This window comes from Schistocerca nitens, chromosome 5 (assembly GCF_023898315.1).
Source record: "Schistocerca nitens isolate TAMUIC-IGC-003100 chromosome 5, iqSchNite1.1, whole genome shotgun sequence".
NCBI classification, from domain to species: domain Eukaryota; kingdom Metazoa; phylum Arthropoda; class Insecta; order Orthoptera; family Acrididae; genus Schistocerca; species Schistocerca nitens.
The window spans coordinates 103,331,107-103,355,988 of NC_064618.1; the positions used below are offsets into that span (position 1 = coordinate 103,331,107).

At 44.5% G+C, this 24,882-nt stretch overlaps 1 protein-coding gene across 3 annotated transcripts in view; it reads left to right on the forward strand.

The window, feature by feature from the left end:
• The window catches only part of LOC126260132 (RNA-binding protein Raly-like), a 442,780-nt gene that overhangs the window by 330,471 nt on the left and 87,427 nt on the right, over positions 1 to 24,882 (forward strand). For all 3 annotated transcript variants that reach the window (XM_049957378.1, XM_049957377.1, XM_049957379.1), the window contains exon 3: positions 4,705 to 4,812. In XM_049957378.1, the coding sequence (XP_049813335.1) occupies positions 4,705 to 4,812 (108 nt within the window). The remainder of the gene's footprint in view (positions 1 to 4,704; positions 4,813 to 24,882) is intronic.

Here is a 24,882-nt window from a genome sequence, read left to right on the forward strand (position 1 = left end):
GCGTACTGACTACCTATTTTCTACTGAGCTTCATATACGAGCATTATCTGACTTAGTGATATGTTGGGGTTTATTCTACATTCCTTTCATATTTAAAACCAGTGCGTGTCATACTTCCTACACTTCCTTTTACGTGGTCTTCTAGTTAAACCTTATTTACTACGTTTACATCTTTTATGCGATTTCCAAGTCAATATTGTGTCTTATGTCGACAATGTGTCTACTCGCTTGTGCTTCACAACATAGTTGGCGAAACCACTTCCTTACTGAACTACGGGTTACGTTTGTTTATCTCATCTACAAATTTTCGGGGCGATTCCGCAGTTTGGTGTGCACCGTCAAGTTGACACTGTTTGAAATTTCGTTATCTTATATCTTCCAGCACTCTTTGAAGTTATACAGCCATCCACTGCTTCCCTTGAAATCACTGTAATCTATGTCGCAACCAATTTTATGTTCTTAACGTCGTAGGTCACTATCATACACATACTATAAATTTTTCGAGCATCCTTGAAACGCACAAGCATCAGTTTTTACAACAAGTGCGCCTTATCCTCCCTTGAAGACTAACAAGGTTGCGCAAAGAAGCAAGATACAAACGGGAATGGTATCAAAGAGAGACAACGGCAACGGAGAGAGATGTTAGACCCATACAGTTCAGGAAAGCAAAACAACGTTAGAAACAAGAGTTACAAAAAACTCGAGAAGAACATTGGAACATACACGTTCAGAAACAGCTCCAAACCAACATTTGTGGCGAACCCTTCAAAATCCAAACGGCCCGTCTGAAGACGCAACTAGTCTTAGCAACGCTGAGACGAGATGACGGTACCGTAACAGAGGGGTGGAGAAGTTCTACGGAATTCCTGCTAAACAATCGCCTCCCCAACGACGAGCAACAGTCGTATTAACAAATTTATACTGGACAACGAATCTTAATGAACCCTTGCTCTGAAGATGGTACTGTCATTATTCCCTGAGGAGGTCGCACTTGCGATTGCCAAACTAAAGAACAAAGAAGCTCCTGGATCAGATGGTATCCATTCCGAGACACTGAAAACTGTCCCTCCACAGATTGTTCCATACCTGACGCATCTACCCAACGAGGCCTTACAGCTGGGACGGGTACCTGCGGTCTGGAAAAAGCAAATGCCGTCACAATAAAAAAATCAGTGGACAAGCATCCTTCAGATACAAAAACGTATAGACCTATGTGCTTAATTAACACCCTGGCCAAGGTCAGGAACGACTTCTGTCTGATCGCTTGCAAATGCATGAGGAGTTCCTTGGCCTTAGCCCGCACCAATTCCGTCTCAGGGTGGGAAAATCTATAGATGACGCACTAAATAAGGTACTAACCACTGTTAATAACATAGAAAACAAATACGCAGTTGTTATAGACATTTAGGGTGCCATTGATAATATCTGGTAGGCCGCAATGTTTGCAACACTCAGAGTGCAGGTACCTAAGGCCCTCTACGATAGCCTCTCGGACGCAGGGTCGTTAAATGACGCGTGGGAAGTCAGAAAGTGATTAAGTCACCAAAGGTTGCCCGCAAGGATCAATCTGTGGCCCCCTCTTTTGGGATATCGCCTATGAACCCCTTCTACATCAATTGGATGGGGATAGGCGTGCGAAGGGGGCGATAGCGTAAGCAGATGACCTCCTCGTGGTGGTTTCCGCGGCCTCAAGAGCGTAACTTGAACACCGCTCAACACAGCAAGCATCAGCCAGGGGTGCAAACATAATGAAAGTCAGATGCCTCTACACAAAACGGTTTATATACTATTCAAAAGAACACTAGAAAGTAATACTTGCATAAAACTACACGATATTGGCACACGCAGACAACGTAAGACACGATGTCTTGGTGTGCAACTCGACGAACGACTGTCATTTGACGGACACATCAGAACAACGACTGAAAGGGCTGCCAAGATGATGCACAAGTTGGTCAGACTCAACATAACATACTGCAGGGCACCAACACATCCACCAAGAACTTACAATTGTGCGCTCTTTGAGTCTGTGGTCTGTTTTGCAGCCAGTGCATGGGCCCATCGAATACGTCTGGTGACGAATCGGAACGTCGTGCGGCGAGGGCAGAGAAGTGCCTTGGTAAAGCTGTCAGGAGCTTCCAACACGGCGTCAGTGGAATCACTCTCCGTGATGCTTGTAAGCTTCCCTATCGAGATAACCATTCAGTTTGGGGATGCAATGTACTGGGTGAGGAGGAGGAGACAGGAGAAGGTAATCGAGATACCCGCACATAACATTACCGAGAAGAGCCAGCTCTTTAAATGGCGGGTGGATATCTGCTAAAGGGAATGCTAGTTAAGCATTAAGGGCCGTAGGATATATCAGCTCTTCCCGGACATCAGGGAATGTCTGAGGCTGAACCATATCAATCCCAGCCGGGGCATGGTTCACTTTCTGACAGGTCACGACCCTTACCCTGCCCACTTACGCTTCGTAGACAGCGCCAGAATGCTGCTTGTACATGCGGGGAACACGGATCCCCAGAACACAACTTTTTCACTGTCAACGATGCAGAGCGTCACACCAGACACAAACTCAGTATAACAACGACGCGATACGGGCAATAAGAGACAAAGACGAGTGGGAAATAGTAAATAAAATCGCTGATGATGTCTCAAGGACATTACGTGACGAATACAGACAGACATGGCCGAAAAACAGAACACTGAAACACACGCGAAGCACGTAAGACAGCACTTCCAATTAGCGCACCAACACAGAGAGAAGTACCGAAACACACACTCACTCAGACAACAAACACTTTCACCAACGCGTACCGCAGACCACCTCACACAACATCTAAAATAACTGAACTGTATGAGAATAAACAGTCTAATGTAATCAACTCTGTAAATCTGTTCTAGCTAAAGTATAAAAAGCAGGCATATACATCCCACCGCTGGTGGGATGTAACATTTGTAACTGAACACTTAGTATATAAGCAACGTAACAGGTAAAATTCAAGAACGTAATACAGGAACTGGAGGTTAATTAATAACCCCAAGAAATAACATGCTTTACACTCACACACAACTGCGCTTTCCACGATGTCCATAATAGTTAGTGTTTTTGTAAATAGTGTTTAGAAATATTAATCCGTAAATTAGTGAACTGGACTGCAAGACTCGAAGTAGTCCCGAGGCTTTCAGACCAGGGTGGCTCAGATAGGGTGACATTTCTCTCTCTCTCTCTCTCTCTCTTACTATCGAAGTCTTCCCTATCACTATCATCACATCTTCTTAAAATTTGAATATTTTTTGTTTTTTCTTTCAATTTCTAATGTATTTTTGATTTATTTTTACTGCCATTGTAATTCTTGAAAACAATAATTGCTGTGTGTAATGTGGAATATGTTTTGTAATCTACATGAAATGCTGTAAAAAGAACTACCTGTTATAAAATGTAAGGCGACAGGTCTCTAAACGAGCAATAAATCAAATCTATCAAAGTCCCTTAAATGTTGGTAGTTTTTCTTATACACTACACGGTTATATTGCTGCGAACTTATTCGAAATCTGTTCATAATTGTTTTTTTACTATGCTGCGGATGAACTTCCTAGTACGTAATTATGTTTAGTACCCGCTTCTGGGACATCGATTGTCCTTTGCTGCATTTCACAGGGTATGGGATTGGTGGCTCCCTGTCCGACAAGGATGATGAACTACATGTTTGGACACCTGTTTCAACATCACTTTCACTTGTTGAGCACGTATCGTCATCATTGTAATCCTCATGTACATTGTCCGCACAGTCGAACGTATACGACACCACACATTCGCCGGCCGCGGTTGTCTAGCGGCTCTAGGCGCTCAGTCCGGAACCGCGCGACTGCTACGGTCGCAGGTTTGAATCCTGCCTCGGGCATGGATGTGTGTGATGTCCTTAGGTTAGTTAGGTTTAAGTAGTTCGAAGTTCTAGGGGACTTATGACCTCAGCAGTTGAGTCCCATAGTGCTCAGAGCCATTTGAACCATTTTTTGTAATCATCATTGGTCTTTTGCGACCTCGCACTCAAGACGTCCTTGCTACACGTGTTATAAGCTACCAAATAACGTAAGTGTCATACTCAATTTCTATCTCAATATAAACAATATTTTTGTCTACTGTAATGAACACTCCCCGTCCTATGGCATGTAATCCGTCTTTCAGATATACGTTCCGTGATTGACTAAGTGCCTCAGAGTTTACTGTTTCAGGCTTCAGACAGATATCGGTCCCAAGAATAATTTGAGCGCGATAACCTCGTGAACAACAAACTTCGGGAACTTCCTTACGAATACTTCGATAGTTAGTCCCTGCGATACTGGAGCTCTTCTCTACACAAAGAAGCTTCTATAATTGCGACCTCCATCTTGGTGACCACCAATAATTACTGTTTGAAATGTGTTGCCTTAAGATTAACCTGACCCAAAATTACTCCTATACAGACGAATAATATTAAATAGCTGTCTCGCTCTCGTTTAGGGGACACCAAGAAAACCGAAGGGCAATTTTTTCATCATTACAAGTTGCAGCGTATATTCATAATAAAAATCACAATGGATCAGTGTGTCTGGCAATCGTTTGAAGCCACAAGCCGTGCTTTAGTCACTTAAATCTTAGTAAACGTTTCACGAAAACGTGTGTTGTTGTTCATATGCGTATTGTGGTCTTGTGTGTTGCAGGCATTTCAATGCACAAAGGCTACGCGTTCGTGCAGTTCACGAACCCTTTCGACGCCCGCAGCGCCTGCCTGGGGGAGGATGCTCGGACTGTCTTGGGCCAAGTGCTCGGTGAGTACCATCGCATAGCACAGTCGCGGAACTTAGTTTCTATGTGATGGGACGGTGATGAAGCGGGACAACGTCACCGACGCAGATGTCTGAAATCGTGGTATTCATACCAGAATATTTTATTTCACTGAAAACAAATATAGTAACGCTCATTTCCAAATCTGTCTGTCCTAATAGAATAGTTTTAAAACATTTTGATTGTTATTTGGTTTATTTTTATTGTGTATTTTAATTTCTGTCGCTGCCAGTTTTCGTAGAACTTTTATGCGTTATTCAATACAACTTCTTTAAAACACACTGACCTTAATGTTATCATTACTGATTGAAACTAGTCTTACAACCAGATAAAGAAATTTCTTGCGCTCAGAGACTGTTATACGTACTAGTGTTTTTACGAAATAATATGGTTGATCTCCTGTTTCCATTATCCTCCCCGAATTGTGCAAATGTATCTCAAAATTCGCTAAGATGTCTACAAGCGGCATTGAAATGAATGAATTTTTTAGTCGGCAACAGAGTATTATCTATCGAGTCGCTCAGTCGCCGCGTTACACGAAATTTCCGTGGTGAAATCTTATGGTGACGTAAGAACGCCTGTATTGTCCGACTAGCTACTGGTCATAACAACGACATTAGCAATGCGTTTCATATCTATTATTAATACATACTGATGTACTAGATGTACGAGGATTGCCCAGGAACTAATGCACCGCATTTATTTCTTTTTTGGCAGCCGAAGCCACTGCTGCGAATGCGAAATGTTACGTATGTATTATTTGAAGTCTTCTGAGTGAGCGCGCCAAGTTTGCGTGACTTCCGACAGATAGCGCAGCTGTAGAACAGTTTGAAAATGGCGTCTGTAGGTGATGTACGTTACAAGCAACGTACCGTCATTGAATTTCTCACTGCAGAGAAAGAAGTGGTGGGGAATATTTACAATCGCTTGTGGAAAGTCTATGGACCATCTGCTGCCGACAGAAGTACAGTTAGTCGCTGGGCACGGAAGGTGAGGTCATCAGAAGACAGTTCGGCGGAGCCCCACGGTTTGCAGCGGTCGGGGAGACCATCCACGGCTGTCACACCTGCAGCGAGCTGATGTCGTCATCCGCGAGGACAGACGCATTACGACTCGGCTGTCGGTGCTGCATCTGTCAATCAGCAAAGGATTCACACAGTGAAGCACTGGCTTCACCAGCAGGACAAGGATTGGCACCAACAAGCCGTACACGCTCTTGTTTCGCGCTGGAGTAAGTTCATGAACGGGATGATTACGTGGAAAAATAGATTGCGTAGACTAAACACCATTCTTTAGTGTGTGTAGTTGTCATTATGTTCAATAAAGAATTTTTGAAAAAAATGCGTGTGTTACTTTCTGGGCAACACTCGTAGTTTCTGAACTGTAAAACTGTGCAACGACTAAGATTGTGATCGGTGCTGTTGTAGTTCCGTATAATGCGACAGGTGATCATGGGATGAAGCGAAAAGAGCACTGGAAACACTCTAGACAGAAATAAGCTGTCCACTCAGTGTAATGACGGGACATTCACCAAAATTAACGTCATCAGCGGAATAACTCATTATTACGGACTGCGCCAGGTGCCTTTGCTTCATCAGGTGCTGCGAATAGATCTCACAATCACCAAGAACACTGCTGCAACGCCTGACGATCGCTCTTTGTACTCTCTCTGCTGAATAAATGCAGGGGACATTTGCCTTCAGAGTGACAGCCAGCCTCGAACTCCAGCGCCACTGTGGCGTGGAGAGTCTGTGGGCCGCGGGCGGGACAAAGCCGGGCCTGTCCCTCGGCTCTGTTCGGCCCTTCTCGGAAGAGCTGGGAACAGCGTGACATTTTCATCTCACATTGCGATGTCGCATTCTGCGCTCGGCACAACTCTCTGGGCTCGGCAGAATCGTGACGTCAGCGCCGATCATCCTTCGCTATTTGTTCGTGATATGAAAGACCAGAGAGGCAGTTCTGACGTTAGGGGTGATAATGGAAGCAGATCTAAAGAAAAATCAAGAAACGTTCATAGGATTTGCCGATCTGCAAAAAGCGTTCGATAGCGTAAATTGGTACAAGATGTTGGAAATACTGAGAAACATGGGTAATACACAACGTGTAAAAGAGCCAAGAGGGAATAACAAGAGAGGACCACCAAGAACTAAGTGCTCGGATTAGAAAGGGTGTAAGACAGGGATGTAGTGTGTTAAATCCAGATGTATCTTACATCTGTTTTCTGGCTGTTTTCGTTACCCATTGCTGTTCCAGTTGAAAGCGTGTTCAGATGGAACTGACTGACCAGCAAGGTAATTCCAGTTTTAATTACAAATATTTTCACGTTAAAATGTTCGAGCACATCTACATTGCTTTTCTCAGCTAGATTTTACAAGTCTCCATAACGAGGTTGAAAAAGTGTTACAATATTTCGATCGAAATATTTGTGTGAAAGACCTTGTTTCTGTCGTAAAACGGCATAAGGCACGATTACTTGGCAACTTGAGCGCGAAACGCTGTGAAAATTTATGTGTCTGCCTGCAATACGACAGTTTTTACTAGATAAAAATTGTATAATGTCTTCAGCGTGCCAAAAATAATTAATTAATACTGAAAACTTGTTTTGTTTGTGATCTGTGGTGTTGGGAAACGAGAAACATAAAACCAAGCCGTATGCAGTGCGACTGTGCTATCATTTAAGTGCGGCGTGTTCACTGTCTCCTCTCTTCCCCCTCTCCACGCTCAGACATAACGGAGTGGCGGTGGGGGAAATGCGAAGAGAGACTGAAGCCCACGCATGGCCGGCGAACCGAAATCTTAGCCACCCCTGCTTCAGATAGTCACATGTTTCACATTTCCAACACACACACACACACACAAAACAACCGTTTAAACCTTGAGTGGTTTCTAATGGTTGCTACCATTTTGAGTAAATTATCAGTTCCGCTCAAAATGATAAATCTGACAACTGTTCCTCAGTACATAGGGATCATTATCAAGTATCTGGTGTGTTGTTCATTTCCTATGGATCTTGTATCTGTCTTATTACTGAGTGCGTATTAATTCCAAATCAGCTTTTTCTCTGTTTGAGGCCTTATGCTACTGCGTATGTGGACGTCAAGGAAAGGAGCGTGATGTTACACATCCTCATATCATTTACAGATGGTGCAATTTCAATTCGTCATGGAATCTTTAATTTGAATTTCATGCTCCTACTTTCACACTCTGATTTCTCTTCTGCCGATTAGGAGTGAGCTTTTGTCCTTAGTGCACATAAGTCCTTTTCTGTAAGTCTTCAGTAGACTGGTTTGATGCTGCCCTCCAACTTCACTTATTTTACCTGGTGTTCTCCACATGCCCATTACATTCATCAATTTCCGTAATCTGCTAGTGTGGATCTGATCCTACTGCATTTCCGATTTTACTGCTAATTCTAGCCTCTGGTTAACCATCCCTGGACGCCAAAGGAGAGACCCCAGTAACCTGTCCCTTCGCCAGACGACGGCTTCCCCTAGGTGCCTATTCTCATCTAAGAGTTTTCATTTCGTATTTAACTTACACTCGTAATTTCGTAATGCTCTTCGATAACAATACATTTCAGTTTCTTTTTCTCCTTCTATAAAATTGTATTTTGCGGAGCACAACCCTTACCTCTGTATCAATAACTGATAGTACTAGATCTTATAAACTTTGTGGAATTTCATCCTGTAATGGGCCAACAAGTACAACGTGGCATTTCGTCGTAACTGTTTATTGTGATATTGTCCGCCCCTGGTAGTTGAGTGGTCAACGCGGCGGACTGTCAATCCTAAGGGACCGGGTGCGATTCCCGACTGGGTCGGAGATTTTCTCCGCTCAGGGACTGGGTGTTCAGTTGTCCTAATCAACATCATTTCATCACCATTGACGCGCAGGTCGCCGAAGGTGCGTCATCTCAAAAGACCTGCACCCGGCGAACGGTCTACCCGACGGGAAGCCCTAGCCACACGACTTTATTATTGTGATACTGTAAGCCAATTACAATAAGCCAGCTGTTATCTGTTACATATTAACGTTTATGTCCAACTGAATTAGTATATCTGTCAAGCCGGTGTGGCCGAGCGGTTCTAAACGGTACAGTCTGGAACCGCGAGACCGCTACGGTCGCAGGTTCGAATCCTGCCTCGGGCATGGATGTGTGTCATGTCCTTAGATTAGTTAGGTTTAAGTAGTTCTAAGTTCTAGGGGACTGATGACCTCAGATGTTAAGTCCCATAGTGCTCAGAGCCATTTGAACCATATCTGTAAATATCACTGAATGTGACTGCATTTGTGAATGTATTCTGATCGCAAGGAAAGTAATTTTGCGATCCTGCGATATGCAGACACGACTGAGATTCCTGAGTCGTTCCGTTGATGGTGTTTCCTTTGTCTGCAGTTTGAGTTCTTTATTACGTTACGATGTGGCTGAGCTGTGAAGGATTGCTTCGAACCTTTCTTGACGTAAATTTTTTGGCAATGATTTGTTGAAATGAAAGAGACCTACAATGTCCTTTTGCATTGTTACTAATTATTCCTACTGTTACATTCCCACATGAACTGTAAGCATACACTGTTATTACCATTTGCTCCGCATGTTTTCAGTATATTTTCGTTTCTCGAAAATAAACTTTAGACAGTTCTGCTGTTTGTCACTAAATGTAATGTAAAACAATATTGGAGGATTCTGAATATATGGTAATCTCACAGTTTAATTGGCGAAATGTGTCTTCGCCCATATCAATCTGCTTCCAGCAGCTTCTGTACTTTGCCCACCGCGTTAAATAACAGTCAGATAAGATGCAGTAAATAACAGAGCTTGTTTCAATCGTTTACTTGAAGACGCAGTACACGATTTTTGTAGAAAGATCCGTCCAAGACGGACAGACCTACACTATGTGATCAAAAGTATCCGGACACCTGGCTGTAAATGACTTACAAGTGCGTGGTGACCTCCATCGGTAATGGTGGAATTCAATATGGTGATGGCGCACCGTTAGCCCTGATGACAGCTGCCACTCTCGCAGTCATACTTTCAATCAGGTGCTGGAAGGTTTCTTGGGGAATGGCAGCCCATTCTTCACAGATTGTTTCACTGAGGAGAGGTATCGATGTCGGTTGGTGAGAGCTGGCACGAAGTCGGCTTTCCAAAACATCCCAAAAGTTTTCTGTAGGATAAAGGTTAGGACTCTGTGCAGAATAGTCCATTACAGGGATGTTATTGTCATCCAACCGCTCCGCCAGAAGCTGTGCATTATTAACAGATGCTCGATCGTGTTGAAAGATGCTATCGCCATGCCCGAATTGCTCTCGAACAGTGGAAACAAGAAAGTGCTTAAAACATTAATGTAGGCCTGTGCCGTAATAGTGCCACGCAAAACAGCAAGGGGTGCACGCCGCCTTCATGAAAAACACGACCACAACATAACACAACCGCCTCGAAATTTAACTGTTGGCACTATATACGCTGGCAGATGTTGTTCAGCGGGAATTCGACTTACCCACACCCTGCCATCGGATCGCCACGCTGTGTACCGTGATTCGTCACTCCACACAACGTTTTTCCACTGTTCAGTCGTCCAATGTTTACATTCCCTGCACCAAGCGAGACGTCGTTTGGCATTTACCGGCGTGATGTGTGGCTTATGACCAGCCGCTCGACCAAGGAATCAAAGTTTTCTCACCTCCCGGCTAATTGTCACAGTACTTGCAGTAAATCCCGATGCAGCTTGGAATTCCTGTGCGATTTTCTGGATAGATGTCTGCCTCTTACAAATTACGACCCTCTTCAACTTCCGCCGGGCGCTGGGTAGCCGAGCGGTCAAGAGCGCCTTGTCGCGATCCGCGCGGCTCCCCCCTTCGGAAGTTCAAGTTCTCCCTCGGGCACGGGTGTGTGTGTTGTCCGTAGCGTATGTTAGTTTAAGATAGATTAAGTAGGGTGTAAGCTTAGGGACCGATGACCTCTAGAAATAAACATAATAAACAGTACTAGATTTCATAATCAATAATAATAGAACTTTAATTTTAAGTATAATTCGTAATTTCAAATGTTTTTTTTTTAATTAACTGTTCATTCAGAAATACTATTTATCGATTGTAACATCGAAAATAATAATTCTTGTTCATAAAATTTAGCTTGAAATTGTGTATAAAATTATATGAAATATTTAGAAAAACAACTGAGATAATATTGATCTGTCCAAAATTCGAAACATATTACTTGTATCGCCTACTACTGTTGAGGAAATGTAATGCTACAGAAGGATTCCCGTTACAAGCGCACACTTATGTCAGTTTCATTTGTAACCTTCACATAACATAAATTTAGACGAAACCGCTGTGGAGGAGAAGACGCGGTTCCCCTGTAAAGACGTTTTCGAGAGTCCACAGTAGATGTCGTTGCCCCTGGTGGTAGACAATCCCGCGCTACGCTGCGGCACTGTGCAGCCGCGGCGCGCTCCCTGACATTTACGCATACGCTCTCTCCGCTGCTGCTAGCAGCGCTACTGTGCTCCAGCTAATCAGAGCACGGCCCGGGGTCCTCTGCCAGCGGGGCGGCTGATTTGTGGCGCCTGCCGGAGTAATTGCCCGTGAACGCGCCGCGCCGCAGCCGCCGGATCTCCTCTACTTATGCCAGCAGGCGCAACCTCCGCAAAGCAGGCCGCCCTGGTTCCCACGTGATTTGTGTCGTGCTGCTTGACGCATCGCCGCCGCCTCAGCTGCTCCACGTTGACGACCACACGCTCGCCGGTAGCTGTACACAGTAGCGATGGAACAGGTGGGAACACCAGTCGCTAAAATACTTAACACACAGAACAGAAATTATTTTTATTTCTGTATATAAATGTCTGTATTTACTGTTTCTCGTTGTTGCAATCAGTTTTAAATGCAAAAGGGACCATTCTCAGGTACTTAGTTTTGTAATAGTGTCGTATTAATTCCTCGCTTGTTCACAAGATCACGTCGGCATCCCTGGTACATAATTTTTGGTGGTTAGTTCCTATGGGACCAAACTGCTGAGGTCATCCTCCCTAGGCTTACACACTACAAAATCTAACTGGAACTAACTTATGCTAAGGACAACACACAAAAACCCATGCCCGAGGGCGGACTCGAACCTCCGACGGGGCCGCGCGATCCGTGGTCAGGCGCCTTAGACCGCACGCCTCTGGTACACAATGAAATCGCCAAGCCATTGTACCGTGAGACGCCACGAGGGAAACCAAAACAAAGCGGTGCGGCCCACTGATAAAGTAATCTACGATAGTTCGTTTTCTGTACTTCAAAGGGAACAAAGCTGCGACAATCTAACTCAAGTTGTTAGAAACGTGCAGTAAAACAAGAAAAAAATAGGCGCATAGACGCTCGTAGGTAGCACACCACGCCTGGTTCACGGGGCGCTCGGGGACCACAGGATATCTGCGATACCTGATGATGGCCTAATAACAGTCCGAAACCGGTCGTGTGAAAATAAAGATATTTACAACTGCATCGGTATTTTCAAGGATCGGTATTTTCCTAGTCTTTCAAGTTATGCAGTTTGGAACGTAGGAGACGAGGTGTTGGCGGAAGTAAATCTGTGAGGAGGGGTCGTGACTCCTGCTTGGGTAGGTCAAACTGTAGAGCATTTTGTTATATCCACAGATAAACACCCATGTGCGAACAAAAATTGTTATTAGGTGGAGCAAGGCTACCGTTTAATTTTACAAAAAGATAAACTTTCTTCGAAAACAAAAGGCTTCTTCTCCTACCAAAATTTTACAAGCCAAAGAATATGCCACCTTATTGAATTGAAATATTGGCAACTGAACTGAATTTACGTTCCTTTGTCGGGCTTTCTCTCGACGCTTTCCGGCGGATGCCTAGGAAGTAGACGGGCGCAGACTCCGGGGTCGATGGCCGGCGTAGTGAAGACGTGGCACCTGGTCGTTCCGGGCGGCAGTCCGCGACAGGTCGAAAGACGTCTGCTTCCGTTCTTCCGGCTATTTAACACGGCGGCTCCAGTCTTCCTCCGCTGATTCCGGAGTGATGACTGGCGGCGATCCCTGACTGGTGGATGGTGGTATGATAGTGTGACTATCCGCGCCGGATAAAGGATCTTGCGCGTGCGTAGTTCGCGGCTGATTGAATGTTTGGCGGGAACGCGCCTAGCGCCGGCTGGCGGAACGCGCCGGCACTAAGTTGCAGTCGCCGCTTAACCTTGCCGCGGTAGCCGACCGTTGCGTTTGTGTGGCTGTGCGCGCCACGGCACATTTACCCGCGAAATGCGAAGATCCCGAGTTTGACTCTCGGTCCGGCACACAGGTTCATATCAGCGCACACTCCGCTGCAGAGTGAAGAGGTTTTCTGTAATATGGAGTTCCGGGGAAAGGAAATTTAAGTATGCTGCACCAGCTAGGAACACTCAGAAATGTGTCTGTATAGTTGAAGGTATAGTTGGAAAGAAGGATGTACAGAGTAATGAATGTGTACAGGGACAACGGTAATCATCATTGCTGTTTCAGTAGATATGTCATTAGCTGTTCAAAATGTTGAGATGTGAAATCTTATGGGACTTAACTGCTAAGATCATCAGTCCCTAAGCTTACACACTACTTAACCTAAATTATCCTAAGCACAAACAAACACACCCATGCCCGAGGGAGGACTCGAACTTCCGCCGGGACCAGCCGCACAGTCCATGACTCTAACGCCTTAGACCGCTCGGTGTCATTAACTGTCTTCTGTAGCAGGAGAGATGCTTTTCAGTTCCCTAATATTGGAGAGGTAGTTTACGTCTATTTTCAAGTGTCTGCAAGTTGAGTTTCTTCAGATTACTGACCATTCGTGCTGCCCTTCTGTGTATATACTCAGCATCCCGTTAGTCCTATTCTATAGGAGTCTCATAAACTTGAGAAATATTCTATGCTCTGTCGTACGAGGGATTTTTAAGCAACCTCCTTAGTAGACTGATTGCATTTCCGAGGTATTCTCCCGCTGATCATTCCATTTCGCATCCCTACCAAGCGTTAAATCCAGGTGTTAAAATTAGTTGACCCAGTTCAAACTTGACTCAGTGATATTATTGCCGTAGGATACAATGATTTTTTCGTTTTGTGAACTGCACATTTTACATTTTTGAACATTTAAAACAACCTTAGTAATACTTGGAAATCAACATCTGACTGAATATTTATACAGCTTCTTTCAGACAGTGTTTCATTATAGACAACTGTGTCATCTGCAAAAAGTGCGAGGTTACTATTAACGTCGCCGTCAAAGTCATTAACATACGACATGAACAGCAAGGGTCCCAAAACATTTGCCTGCCCCCTCCCCCCCCCCCCCCCCGCCCTTCCTTCAGTTACTTCGTCTTCTGTTGATGACTCTCAATCCAAGACATGTTACGTCCTCCTTACGAAAAACTCCTCAATCCAGCCACAAATTTCACTTGATGCCCCACATAGTTCAACTTTTGATAAAAAATATAGATGTGGTACGGATTCAATTCATTCTTGGGAATTAAGAAATACTATATCTACCCGATCGCCTTGTTTCACAATGTCGTGTGAGAAAAGGATGTGGATAATCAGTTACGTTAGAGCTCAGAATAAAGTCTAAAATTCTACAACAAATGGACGGTAAGGATATTGTGCAACAGTTACGTGGATCACTACTGCTACCCCTTCTTCTAGACAGGTGTGACCTATGCTTTCTTTCAACTACTGGACAAAGTGCGTTGTTAGAATTGTGTCTGGTAGATTATAGTAAAAAGAGGGGCTGATACTTCAGTTGTGTCAGTGGAAAGAGTCATTCAGATCCTAAAGCTGTTATCGGAAAAATTAATAGTGTGTGGACAGTAGATTCAATAGCCACAAAAGTAATGTGTACCTCTTTTTTCAGGTACTCTATCTGCTGCTTTGGCTGCACTGTTCGTCATAAAAGTTTCTGCGTACATTCGGGCAATAATCTGCAGCAAATTGATCCAAAAAACAGGAAAATAAGTCTTGGATTCTAAGAAACGTGCAGGTAGGAGAAAGAGTTTGATGATTATGGAAACTAGACAAATCACAAGCCAAGTGCGTCTTTGTTGCTAAGGGTTGAAGCCAACCGCCAAGTGCCCTTCAGCTGAACACGTCTGAGAGAACCCAAGGCTGATCAACATTTTTCTGCCCCAAGAAACGGGTCTGTGGCGCATCCACCTCTATCCATGTCATCGTGCCCCCCCCCCCCCCCCAATTCAGTCTACTCTCACACCCTTCTCTTCGCAGTCTCTTTCTATATCTCTCTCGCAGCCTATTCCTCTTAACTTATTTTGAGATATACGCAACTCCTGCGCCAGAGTAAGCTCATCAGTGACGCATTCTATTGTGTGTCCTTACTGCCTCTTCCTGCTCTCCGTTAGCACCCTTCCCTTCAGTCCTCCCTCTCAGAGGAGGACATGCTGGGGAAACCTCCTGACGAGGTTGTAGAAGGCTGTGAAGAGGAAGCTTCATGAGAAGTGTCGGAAGTTCCATGCGGCTTTTCGCGGATGATGCTGTAGTATACAGAGAAGTTGCAGCATTAGAAAATTGTAGCGAAATGCAGGAAGATCTGCAGCGGATAGCCACTTGGTGCAGGGAGTGGCAACTGTCCCTTAACATAGACAAATGTAATGTATTGCGAATACATAGAAAGAAGGATCCTTTATTGTATGATTATATGATAGCGGAACAAACACTGATAGCAGTTACTTCTGTAAAATATCTGGGAGTATGCGTGCGGAACGATTTGAAGTGGAATGATCATATAAAATTAATTGTTCGTAAGGCGGGTACCAGGTTGAGATTCATTGGGAGAGTGCTTAGAAAATGTAGTCCAGCAACAAAGGAGGTGGCTTACAAAACACTTGTTCGACCTATACTTGAGTATTGCTCATCAGTGTGGGATCCGTACCAGATCGGGTTGACGGAGGAGATAGAGAAGATCCAAAGAAGAGCGGCGCGTTTCGTCACAGGGTTATTTGGTAACCGTGATAGCGTTACGGAGATGTTTAATAAACTCAAGTGGCAGACTCTGCAAGAGAGGCGCTCTGCATCGCGGTGTAGCTTGCTCGCCAGGTTTCGAGAGGGTGCGTTTCTGGATGAGGTATCGAGTATATTGCTTCCCCCTACTTATACCTCCCGAGGAGATCACGAATGTAAAATTAGAGAGATTAGAGCGTGCACGGAGGCTTTCAGACAGTCGTTCTTCCCGCGAACCATACGCGACTGGAACAGGAAAGGGAGGTAATGACAGTGGCACGTAAAGTGCCCTCCGCCACACACCGATGGGTGGCTTGCGGAGTATGAATGTAGATGTAGATGTAGAAGGTGTACAAGGAGGTGTTCCTGCTCCACCGCGTGCCAGCTCATCCTATACAGCTGCTTTATTCTGGTATGAATATTCACCTCCACCCCTGCCCCTCCATATTCTCCTTGCATAGCACACTGAGGTTTCTGCCTATTTCCTAAGACAAAGATAGCACTACATAGCAGATACGAGTGTTGGACAAGAATATGGAAACACAGCAAGAAAGGCACGCTTCAGTATAAACACAGACGCTAGCCAAGCATACAGTTGGCGCTGTTGTATTTGATTACGAACAAGGCATGTGCTGTGTACTCAATAAGCCGCAAGTCTCAATCGTTGTTAGAGTAATGATGTATGCAGTTGTGAGGGCATTATGTCGAAGCTAAGTGAATTCGGACGTCAGAAAATAGCTGGTGCTCGGATGGTGAGCGCTTCCATAAACGATGGTGCCGAACTGTTGTTTCAAGGAGCACTATGTTGACGATTTATACCACATACAGGGATAGCGGAAATACATCGCTAAGTCACAACGCGGACGAAAGTGTGTGTTGAGTGACCATGACAGACATTGAAAAGGATTGTGACGAAAAATGAGACGACGACAGCTGCAAAACTCATTGCAGAACTGAATGTCGCACTCGTGAACTCTGACAGCAACAAAGCAAGATGAAGGGAGCTCAGCAAGGAGGGAGCCGCACGGCAAGCTGTCATTCCAAAACCGCTCATCAGTGATGCAAATGTCCGTAACAGGAAAACGTGCTGCAGAAGCCAAATAACCTTTACACTTCAACAGCGAAAGAATATTTTTTTGTCGGATGAGTCTTGTTTCGCACTGTTGCTAACTTCTGACCGAATTTACGTCCCCAGAGTGAAACGTGACGGGCGTGCGGTGATGCTTTAAGCAGCCGTAGCGCGGTATTCCATGGGCCCCATGGTTACTCTGCATGGTCTCACTACATCTACATATACGCTAGCCACCAAGCGGTGTATGGCGGAGGGCACAATTCGTGCCAAAGTCATATTTACCCGCCCTCCCCCCTCTGTTCCACTCGCGGATCGCGCGAGGGAAAAACGACTGTCTGAACGCCTTAGTACGAGCTCTAATTTCCCTTACCTCCAAATGGTGATCATTGCGCAATTCGATAGTTGGTGGTAATATGCTCTACATCTTCGGCGAAGATCGGATTTGGGAATTTAGTGAGAAGCCCCTTCGGTTTTATCGCGTCGTCTATCTGTAAGTGTGTCCTACTTCAAACTTCCTACGAGATTTGTAACGCTCTCGCGATGGCTAAATGTACCAGTCACGAATCTTGCCGCTCTCCAATCTCTTGAATCAGAGCCAACTGGTAAGGATCCCATACAGACGAACAATAAGACTGGACGAACTAACGTATTGTAAGCAATTTCCTTTGTTGAAGGTCTGCATTGCTTCAGGATTCTACCAACTAACCACAATTTAGAGCACCTTGCCCGTTACTTGCGTAATCCATTTGAGATGATTTCTAATAGTCAGGTACTTGCCAACCATTATGTGACCATTTTCGATGATCAGAACCATCCTATGGCATGATGTTTGTTCTGCATTTGTGATGTCGAGTTCCAATAGGACAGGAAACCGGTTAACACAACTCGCATCGTCCAGGTCGGGTTTAGTGATTGCGAGGATGAATTATTGAGCCTCACCTGGCCTGCACAGCTCCCAGATCCCAATATTATCGAACTTTTGTGGCCTACTTTGGAGAGATGTGTGCGTGCTCGCTATCCACGTCCATCATCATCGATATCTGAAGTTTCCACTATTTTGCAGGAAGAATGGTGTAAGATTTCGTTGGAACCGTACAGGACAATATATTGATCCCTTCCGTGTTTTGAGTGTCAACGGTTTTCCAGCACGGTATTAAACATGGTAATGAGTTTTTTGGGTGTTTCAGTATTTTTCTTGAACCTGTGTATTTCCAGAGTTTGGACATTTCCAGAGTTTAAACATTTCCTGATCAGCCTCAGAGCAGACTCTACTCGTAGAAAAAAAGTGTCACATAGAGTGCTAAGAAGTATAAACTCATCACTGTGTTTCACGATCGCAGCATGATTATTTTCGCTGTGATATTTAAAAATTTCTGTCTCTCGCATGCGTCGCCTCACGCTGACATGATACCGGGTGATCAGGAAGTCAGTATAAATTTGAAAACTGAATAAATCACAGACTAATGTAGATAGAGAGGTGCAAATCGACTCACATGCTTGGAATGACATGGGGTTTTATTAGAACCAAAAAAATACAAAAGTTCAAAAATGTCCGAAAGATGGCGCTTCATCTGAAAAGAATAGCAATAATTAGCACAACAAAGTAAGACAAAGCAAAGATGAAGTTCTTTACAGGAAATGCTCAATATGTCCACCATCCTTCCTCGTCAATAGCTGTAGTCGAGGAATAATGTTGTGAACAGCTCTGTAAAGTATGTCCGGAGTTATGGTGAGGCATTGGCGTCGGATGTTGTCTTTCAGCATCCCTAGAGATGTCGGTCGATCACGATACACTTGCGACTTCAGGTAAACCCCAAAGCCAATAATCGCACAGACTGAGGTCTGGGGGGGGGGGGGGGGGCAAGCATGACGAAAGTGGCGGCTGAGCACACGATCATCACCAAACGACGCGCGCGGGCGATCTTTCACGCGTCTAGCAATGTGGGGTGGAGCGCCATCCTGCATAAACATCGTACGTTCCAGCAGGTGTTTAGCAGCCAGGCTGGGGAAGATGCGATTCTGTAACATATCGGCGTACCTCTCACACGTCACGGTAGCAGTTACCGACGTTTTGCTGTCCAGCGCCATCTGTCGGACATTTTGTGAACTTTTTTTTTTTGCGGTTCTAATAAAACCCCATGTCATTCCAAACATGTGTGTCAATTTGTACCTCTCTATCTACATTATTCCGTGGTCTATTAGGTTTCCAAATTTATACAGACTTTTTGATAACCCGCTACATATGCAGTTATGTAACATCACACTCTGTGACGGCAGATGAAGCCGTTTCTGTTTGTAATATATTGAAATTAGTGGAAAACAATAAATGCAGCTCGCTGGACAGAAAAATGTGCAAGTGAGCGTACTTTGTTTTCTTGCGTCACTTAACTTGACGCCACGGGCACTTATACCGCTTCGCACATATGCGCTAAGCCTGAGGGTTTTATTCTGTGAAAGAGTTGGACCAGTCGGACATATCCAACATCGAGAGGTGTCAGTAGCGTCTACCCGGCCTTAGATAACCTGTGTCCATCAGATTTCAAGTACGTAATAGCATAAGCTAGTTAAAGAAACACTGTTTTCGTGGCTGCGATCTAGTCTTCTGTTTGGCTCGTCGAACTGATAATTTTTGCAGCCGGCCGTGACCGTGCGGTCCTAGGCGCTTCAGTTTGGAACCGCGTGACCGCTGCGGTCGCAGGTTCGAATCCTGCCTCGGGCATGGGTGTGTGTGATGTCCTTAGGTTAGCTAGGTATAAGTAGTTCAAAGTTCTAGGGGACTGATGACCACAGATGTTATGTCCCATACTACTCAGAGCCATTTGAACCATTTTGAATTTTTGCAGTAAAATGTAACTGCACATGTGGAGCATGTCTCATTTCAGTCTATCGTCGTGTGTTCTTACGTGTGAGTGTCGATTAAGTGCAGCTGTGTGTTCGTGTAATTGCCGGATATACAGTACGGAACAAAATTAAAAGACCACTTTTTCGAAACCCTGTAACTGACTCCCATTCCGACATAAAAGTTCGAAATTTCGCTCAAAGGTGCCAATAACATTCCTCTGTAATGGTGCTAAAGCGTGGCGCCATGTAACGCCAACCTCGGGATCCACGACACTTCAGAAGGCAAGGTGTCGACACATATGTAAAAGGCCAGAGCTCAGAAGTTCATGCGATGTATAAGGTGCAGTACTGATATCTCATTGATACCAAGTTTCGCCAATGTTGTGCCAAAAGTCACCGCGGACGAGTCACACGTTGGGGTGGTCGTTACAACCCCTCCTAACGACATTTCACCCCTCCATTTGACGCCTCCGTCAGACCACTGGGCTTCAGACAACAAGCTGTCAACACATACGAAAAAAAGGCCACAGCTCAGAAGTTCATGTGCCGTCCGAGGCGTGTCAGCAGTGGAAAAGAATATCATGGATGTCGTTCTGTCGCTTATCGTACTGAGAAATATGAGGAAATCAATGTCCCAAGGAAATGAATGGTTTCGCTGACGCTCTTATGCCACGAAATGAGGCCGTTTCGTTTCGCTTCTGAGCAGCAGTATGTCTGAAATCTTTTCCTCGGCCGCCCATAACAAAAGCACGTGATTACAACGATAGGTGTCGCCGTTCTGATCTCCATCGCAGTGGCGTCAAGAGAAGGCGTGAAATATGGGTAAGATGGGGTGTGCCGACTTTCGCACACGTGACACATCCACCGTTGGCAGAACTGTTGTGAAATTTAGTGCCAATGTGGCATCATTAACCCACCTTACACGTCACTTGATCCTCTTAGATCTGGTCCTTTTTTCACATGTGACAGTGTAGTGGACTGACAAGGCAGCCATTCCACAGTGACGGGTAGCCGAAAGGGCACACGTACACACACGCCGACTGGCGCGAAGTCTGGAACAGGAGTCGTAATGAATGTGATACAGAAAAGAACGTAGCTATTAGAACACTTAACTTTTATATCGTCCTTTGGTATACAGCATTCTTGATGATACAAGTGAGACTATCTTGAGATACATGCAATGGTACAAATGGCGCCTTGCTAGGTCGTAGCCATTAACTTAGCTGAAGGCTATTCTAACTGTCTCTCGGCAAATGAGAGAAAGGCTTCGTACGTGTAGTCGCTAGCAATGTCGTCCGTACAACTGGGGCGAGTGCTAGTACGTCTCTCGAGACCTACCTTGTGGTGGCGCTCGGTCTGCGATCCTGACAGTGGCGACACGCGGGTCCGACATGTACTAATGGACCGCGGCCGATTTAAGCTACCACCTAGCAAGTGTGGTGTCTGCCGGTGACACCACAGACAACACCTTGCTTTTTGAAGGGGCGTTGAGCTAGAGGGTGACATTACAGGACGCCACACTTAACTGCCAATTATAGTGGAAGGTGCCAGGCACCTTTCAGCGAAAATTCACACTGATATGTCCCAACTGGAGTCAGTTACGATGTTTCGAAAAAGTTGTCCTTTAATGGTGTTACGCATTATTAACTGCTGTTTACATTATAGACACGTGGTTTCACCCAGTGCAGCTTTAGTGCTGTACAGTGCACGCATGTCACGACATGTCGAATTACATACTTTTGACTCGTTCTGAATCTTTCTTCAAGGTCTGTATTGCTCAAAATACGAAGTGAGACTGATTGGCTTACTGCATATATTTCTGCTTTGTTTCGTGTCTACATGTAGATATTTGCTTTCTGATGTCATGTACGCGTCTTCCATTACGTCTTCTCCTTGGTCTTTCAATATTTGGTGGAATCCAGCATAGAACTTCTTTGCTATATCTACCGTCAGTTCACCTGGCTAGACGTTAGGCATGTAATCACAACGTTTCTTGATACACCGCTATATTGTCGTGTCTTTCCTACAAATGTACACTTTCGCAACTCATTACCTTAACTACAATTATTACATAAGTTGGCTGAAACAAACTTCGCGCAACCGGACCCCACAGTGTAGGTGCTTCTACACTGACAGTAAAAAACAATGTATTACAAAATTTCGCTCCGTGCAAATTTTCGCTACAAAATTGACATGAAAATATTAGTTTTGCAACAGTGTAATTACATGTGGGAGAAGTATCATGGTTCAGTTCCATTTAGCTGTGCTGCTCACTTGGTAAATGGGTAGAGATTTCCATTACAGTACGAAAGTTCAGAAGTTGGATTCTGGATCTAGATTTAATTTATTTTTGTCCTTCGACTGTGAACTGTTCAATAATTTTGTAGAACACAGAAATTCTTAAATTATACCTAATCTACAACTACAATTTATTTTACATTGAAAATAGCAGTTATCGTTCAGATACGTCACATATATTCACCAAGAGTAACAAAATCAGCTAAAATTATTTTCCTGTCGCAGGGCAGAAAGAACTACAAAATTGGTCAATGAGGAAATGATGACCGCACAAGGTACTTTCAGTAAGAACAGCCAACTGCTTGAAATCTAAAACACATTATTAGCTATTAAATCTTCTTCCTTTTCCTTCCCGTAACACATATTTTCCATATCTTCCAGGGGTTGTCATGTTAAACATGAAGTGACAATGTTAGTGGCAGAGCGTCGCAGGCCACCTTTCCAATCGCCATCTTCCCCCCCCCCCCCACCACACACACACACACACACACACACACACACACACACACACACACACACACACACCCAGGACGGAATTTGTGTACACCGTATGCTTCTAGTATTGTCTCATGTGAAAGAGTAAGATCGTATTCGACTGATTTGCGACTCGTGTAACAGACGCGAGACATGGGTTTCAACACGGCATTCACCTGGTGAATGTGGTAAACCGCATAGAAATCACATCCAAGCTGGCCGGCACAACGGCCGTCGACCCGCAGCCTGCGCCTGCCCAAATTCTGTAGTCGGAGTGCTGACTCTCGCCGCTTTCCAGGAGGGTGAAATTAATCGTTACTTGATGATAACAATACAAATAGTAACAGAGTTTGATAATTACCTGTGAAGCTCGTTGCTAGCCCTGTTGGTGACGTAACGTGCTTAAGAAATGTAGAGGATTTGAGAATGGTAAACTAAGCAAGGAATAGCTGAAACAATACCAATACAGTCGATGAAATAGCACGAATCAATTTACGATGCGCAAGTACTTGGGGTAATATAGGCACAAACAGAGCAAGAAACAGGGTGCGGAGTTAGCATTTTGTTTTTCGTTTGATGGAGGAGGTATATCTGAAGGTAAGATAAATAGTGCTGACAATATAACGAAAATCATGGAGGGGTGAAGTACGTGGAAGAAAACACAGGAACATTTGTAAGTGAAAAAGTCTTTAAAATTGGATTAATAAAAAAACTATTGTACCCATATTTCTATGTTTGTTTAATGTAATTTCAAGCGCATTGGATAACGGCTGCTGTAACTCCTGTACATTGATTGAGAGGCTAGATAGCGAATCAAGCAGTCTAGAAAATTAGAAAAAAAGTAACCCGTTCGTCCAGACCCATAGTCGAGTTCTTGAACGCGAGTATTGTAAGATAAAACACTATGTACTGATTAACTGGCCAGCATACCTACAGAGTGTTGAATGAAGATCCACGTTTGATTACAGTTGCCAAATTGCCTATTTTACGGCCATTTTGTGCTGAAAATAAGGGACGAAGACATTTTGATACATACTTCGTATGGCGTTAGTAAGCAAGGAATCGCTCCGTTTCTTCCGACTGTTCGAATTTTGGTTCATCCTCTATAAGGCGAAGGGCATTAAATAAGATGTACCAGGAAGAGTGCCTAACATTCAGGGATATGACGAGAAAGATCATTCGAAGCAAGAAACTTTAGATAGGCAGTTCTGACGTTGCGGTTGATAATGGAAACAAGACAGAAGATATATTAAGACAAGTTCATAGGATAGATGCAATGCAAGATGTCTGAAGTTACGAGAAAAGGAAGGGAAAGCGGGTAATGTACAACACGTACCAGGGAGCAATAAGAATGGGAGACCAAGAACGAAGAAAGGAACAAATGGTTCAAATGGCTCTAAGCACTATGTGACTTAACATCTGAGGTCAACAGTCCACTAGACTTAGAAATATTTAAACCTGTCTAACCTAAGGACATCACACACATCCGTGCCCGAGGCAGGATTCGAACCTGCGACCGTAGCAGCAGCGCGGTTCCGGAGTGAAGCGCCTAGAAGCGCTCGGCCACAGCAAAGAAGGAACACATAGAAAATGTTGTGGGGAAGGCTAACAAAAGACTGCGTTTTATTGGCAGGACACTTACAAAATGATCTACTAAGGAGGCTGCCTACACTACGCTTGTCCGTCCACTTTTAGAATACTGCTGCGCGGTGTGGAATCCTTATCAGATAGGATTCACGGAGTACACCGAAAAGTTCAAAGAAGGGCAGAACGTTTTATATTATCGAGATATGGGGAGAGAGTGTCACTGAAATGATACAGGATATGGGGTGGAGATCATTAAAACAAAGGCGCGTTTCGTTGCGGCAGAATGTTCTTACGAAATTCCAATCACCAAATTTCTCCACCGAATGCGGAAATATTTTGTTGACACCGACCTACATTGAGTGAAACATTGACCATGATAAAATAAGGGAAATCAGAGCTCGCACGGAAAGATACACATTTTCGTTCTTTCCGCGCGCTATACGAGATTGGAATAATAGAGAATTGTGAAGGTGGTTCGATGAACCCTCTGCCACGTACTTAAATGTATTTTGCAGAGTATCCATGTAGATGCAGATGTAGATATAAAATTTGTCGGATTGTAAAACTAAAAAAATCAAATGTGTGTGAAATCTTATGGGACTGTTAAGGTCATCAGTCCCTAAGCTTACACACTACTTAACCGAAATTACCCTAAGGACAAACACAAACACCCATGCCCGAGGGAGGACTCGAACCTCCACCGGGACCAGCCGCACAGTCCATGACTGCAGCGCCATAGACAGCTCGGCTAATTCCGCGCGGCATTACAAAACTAAGACAGCGGTGTAGTCTTCCACCCCTAC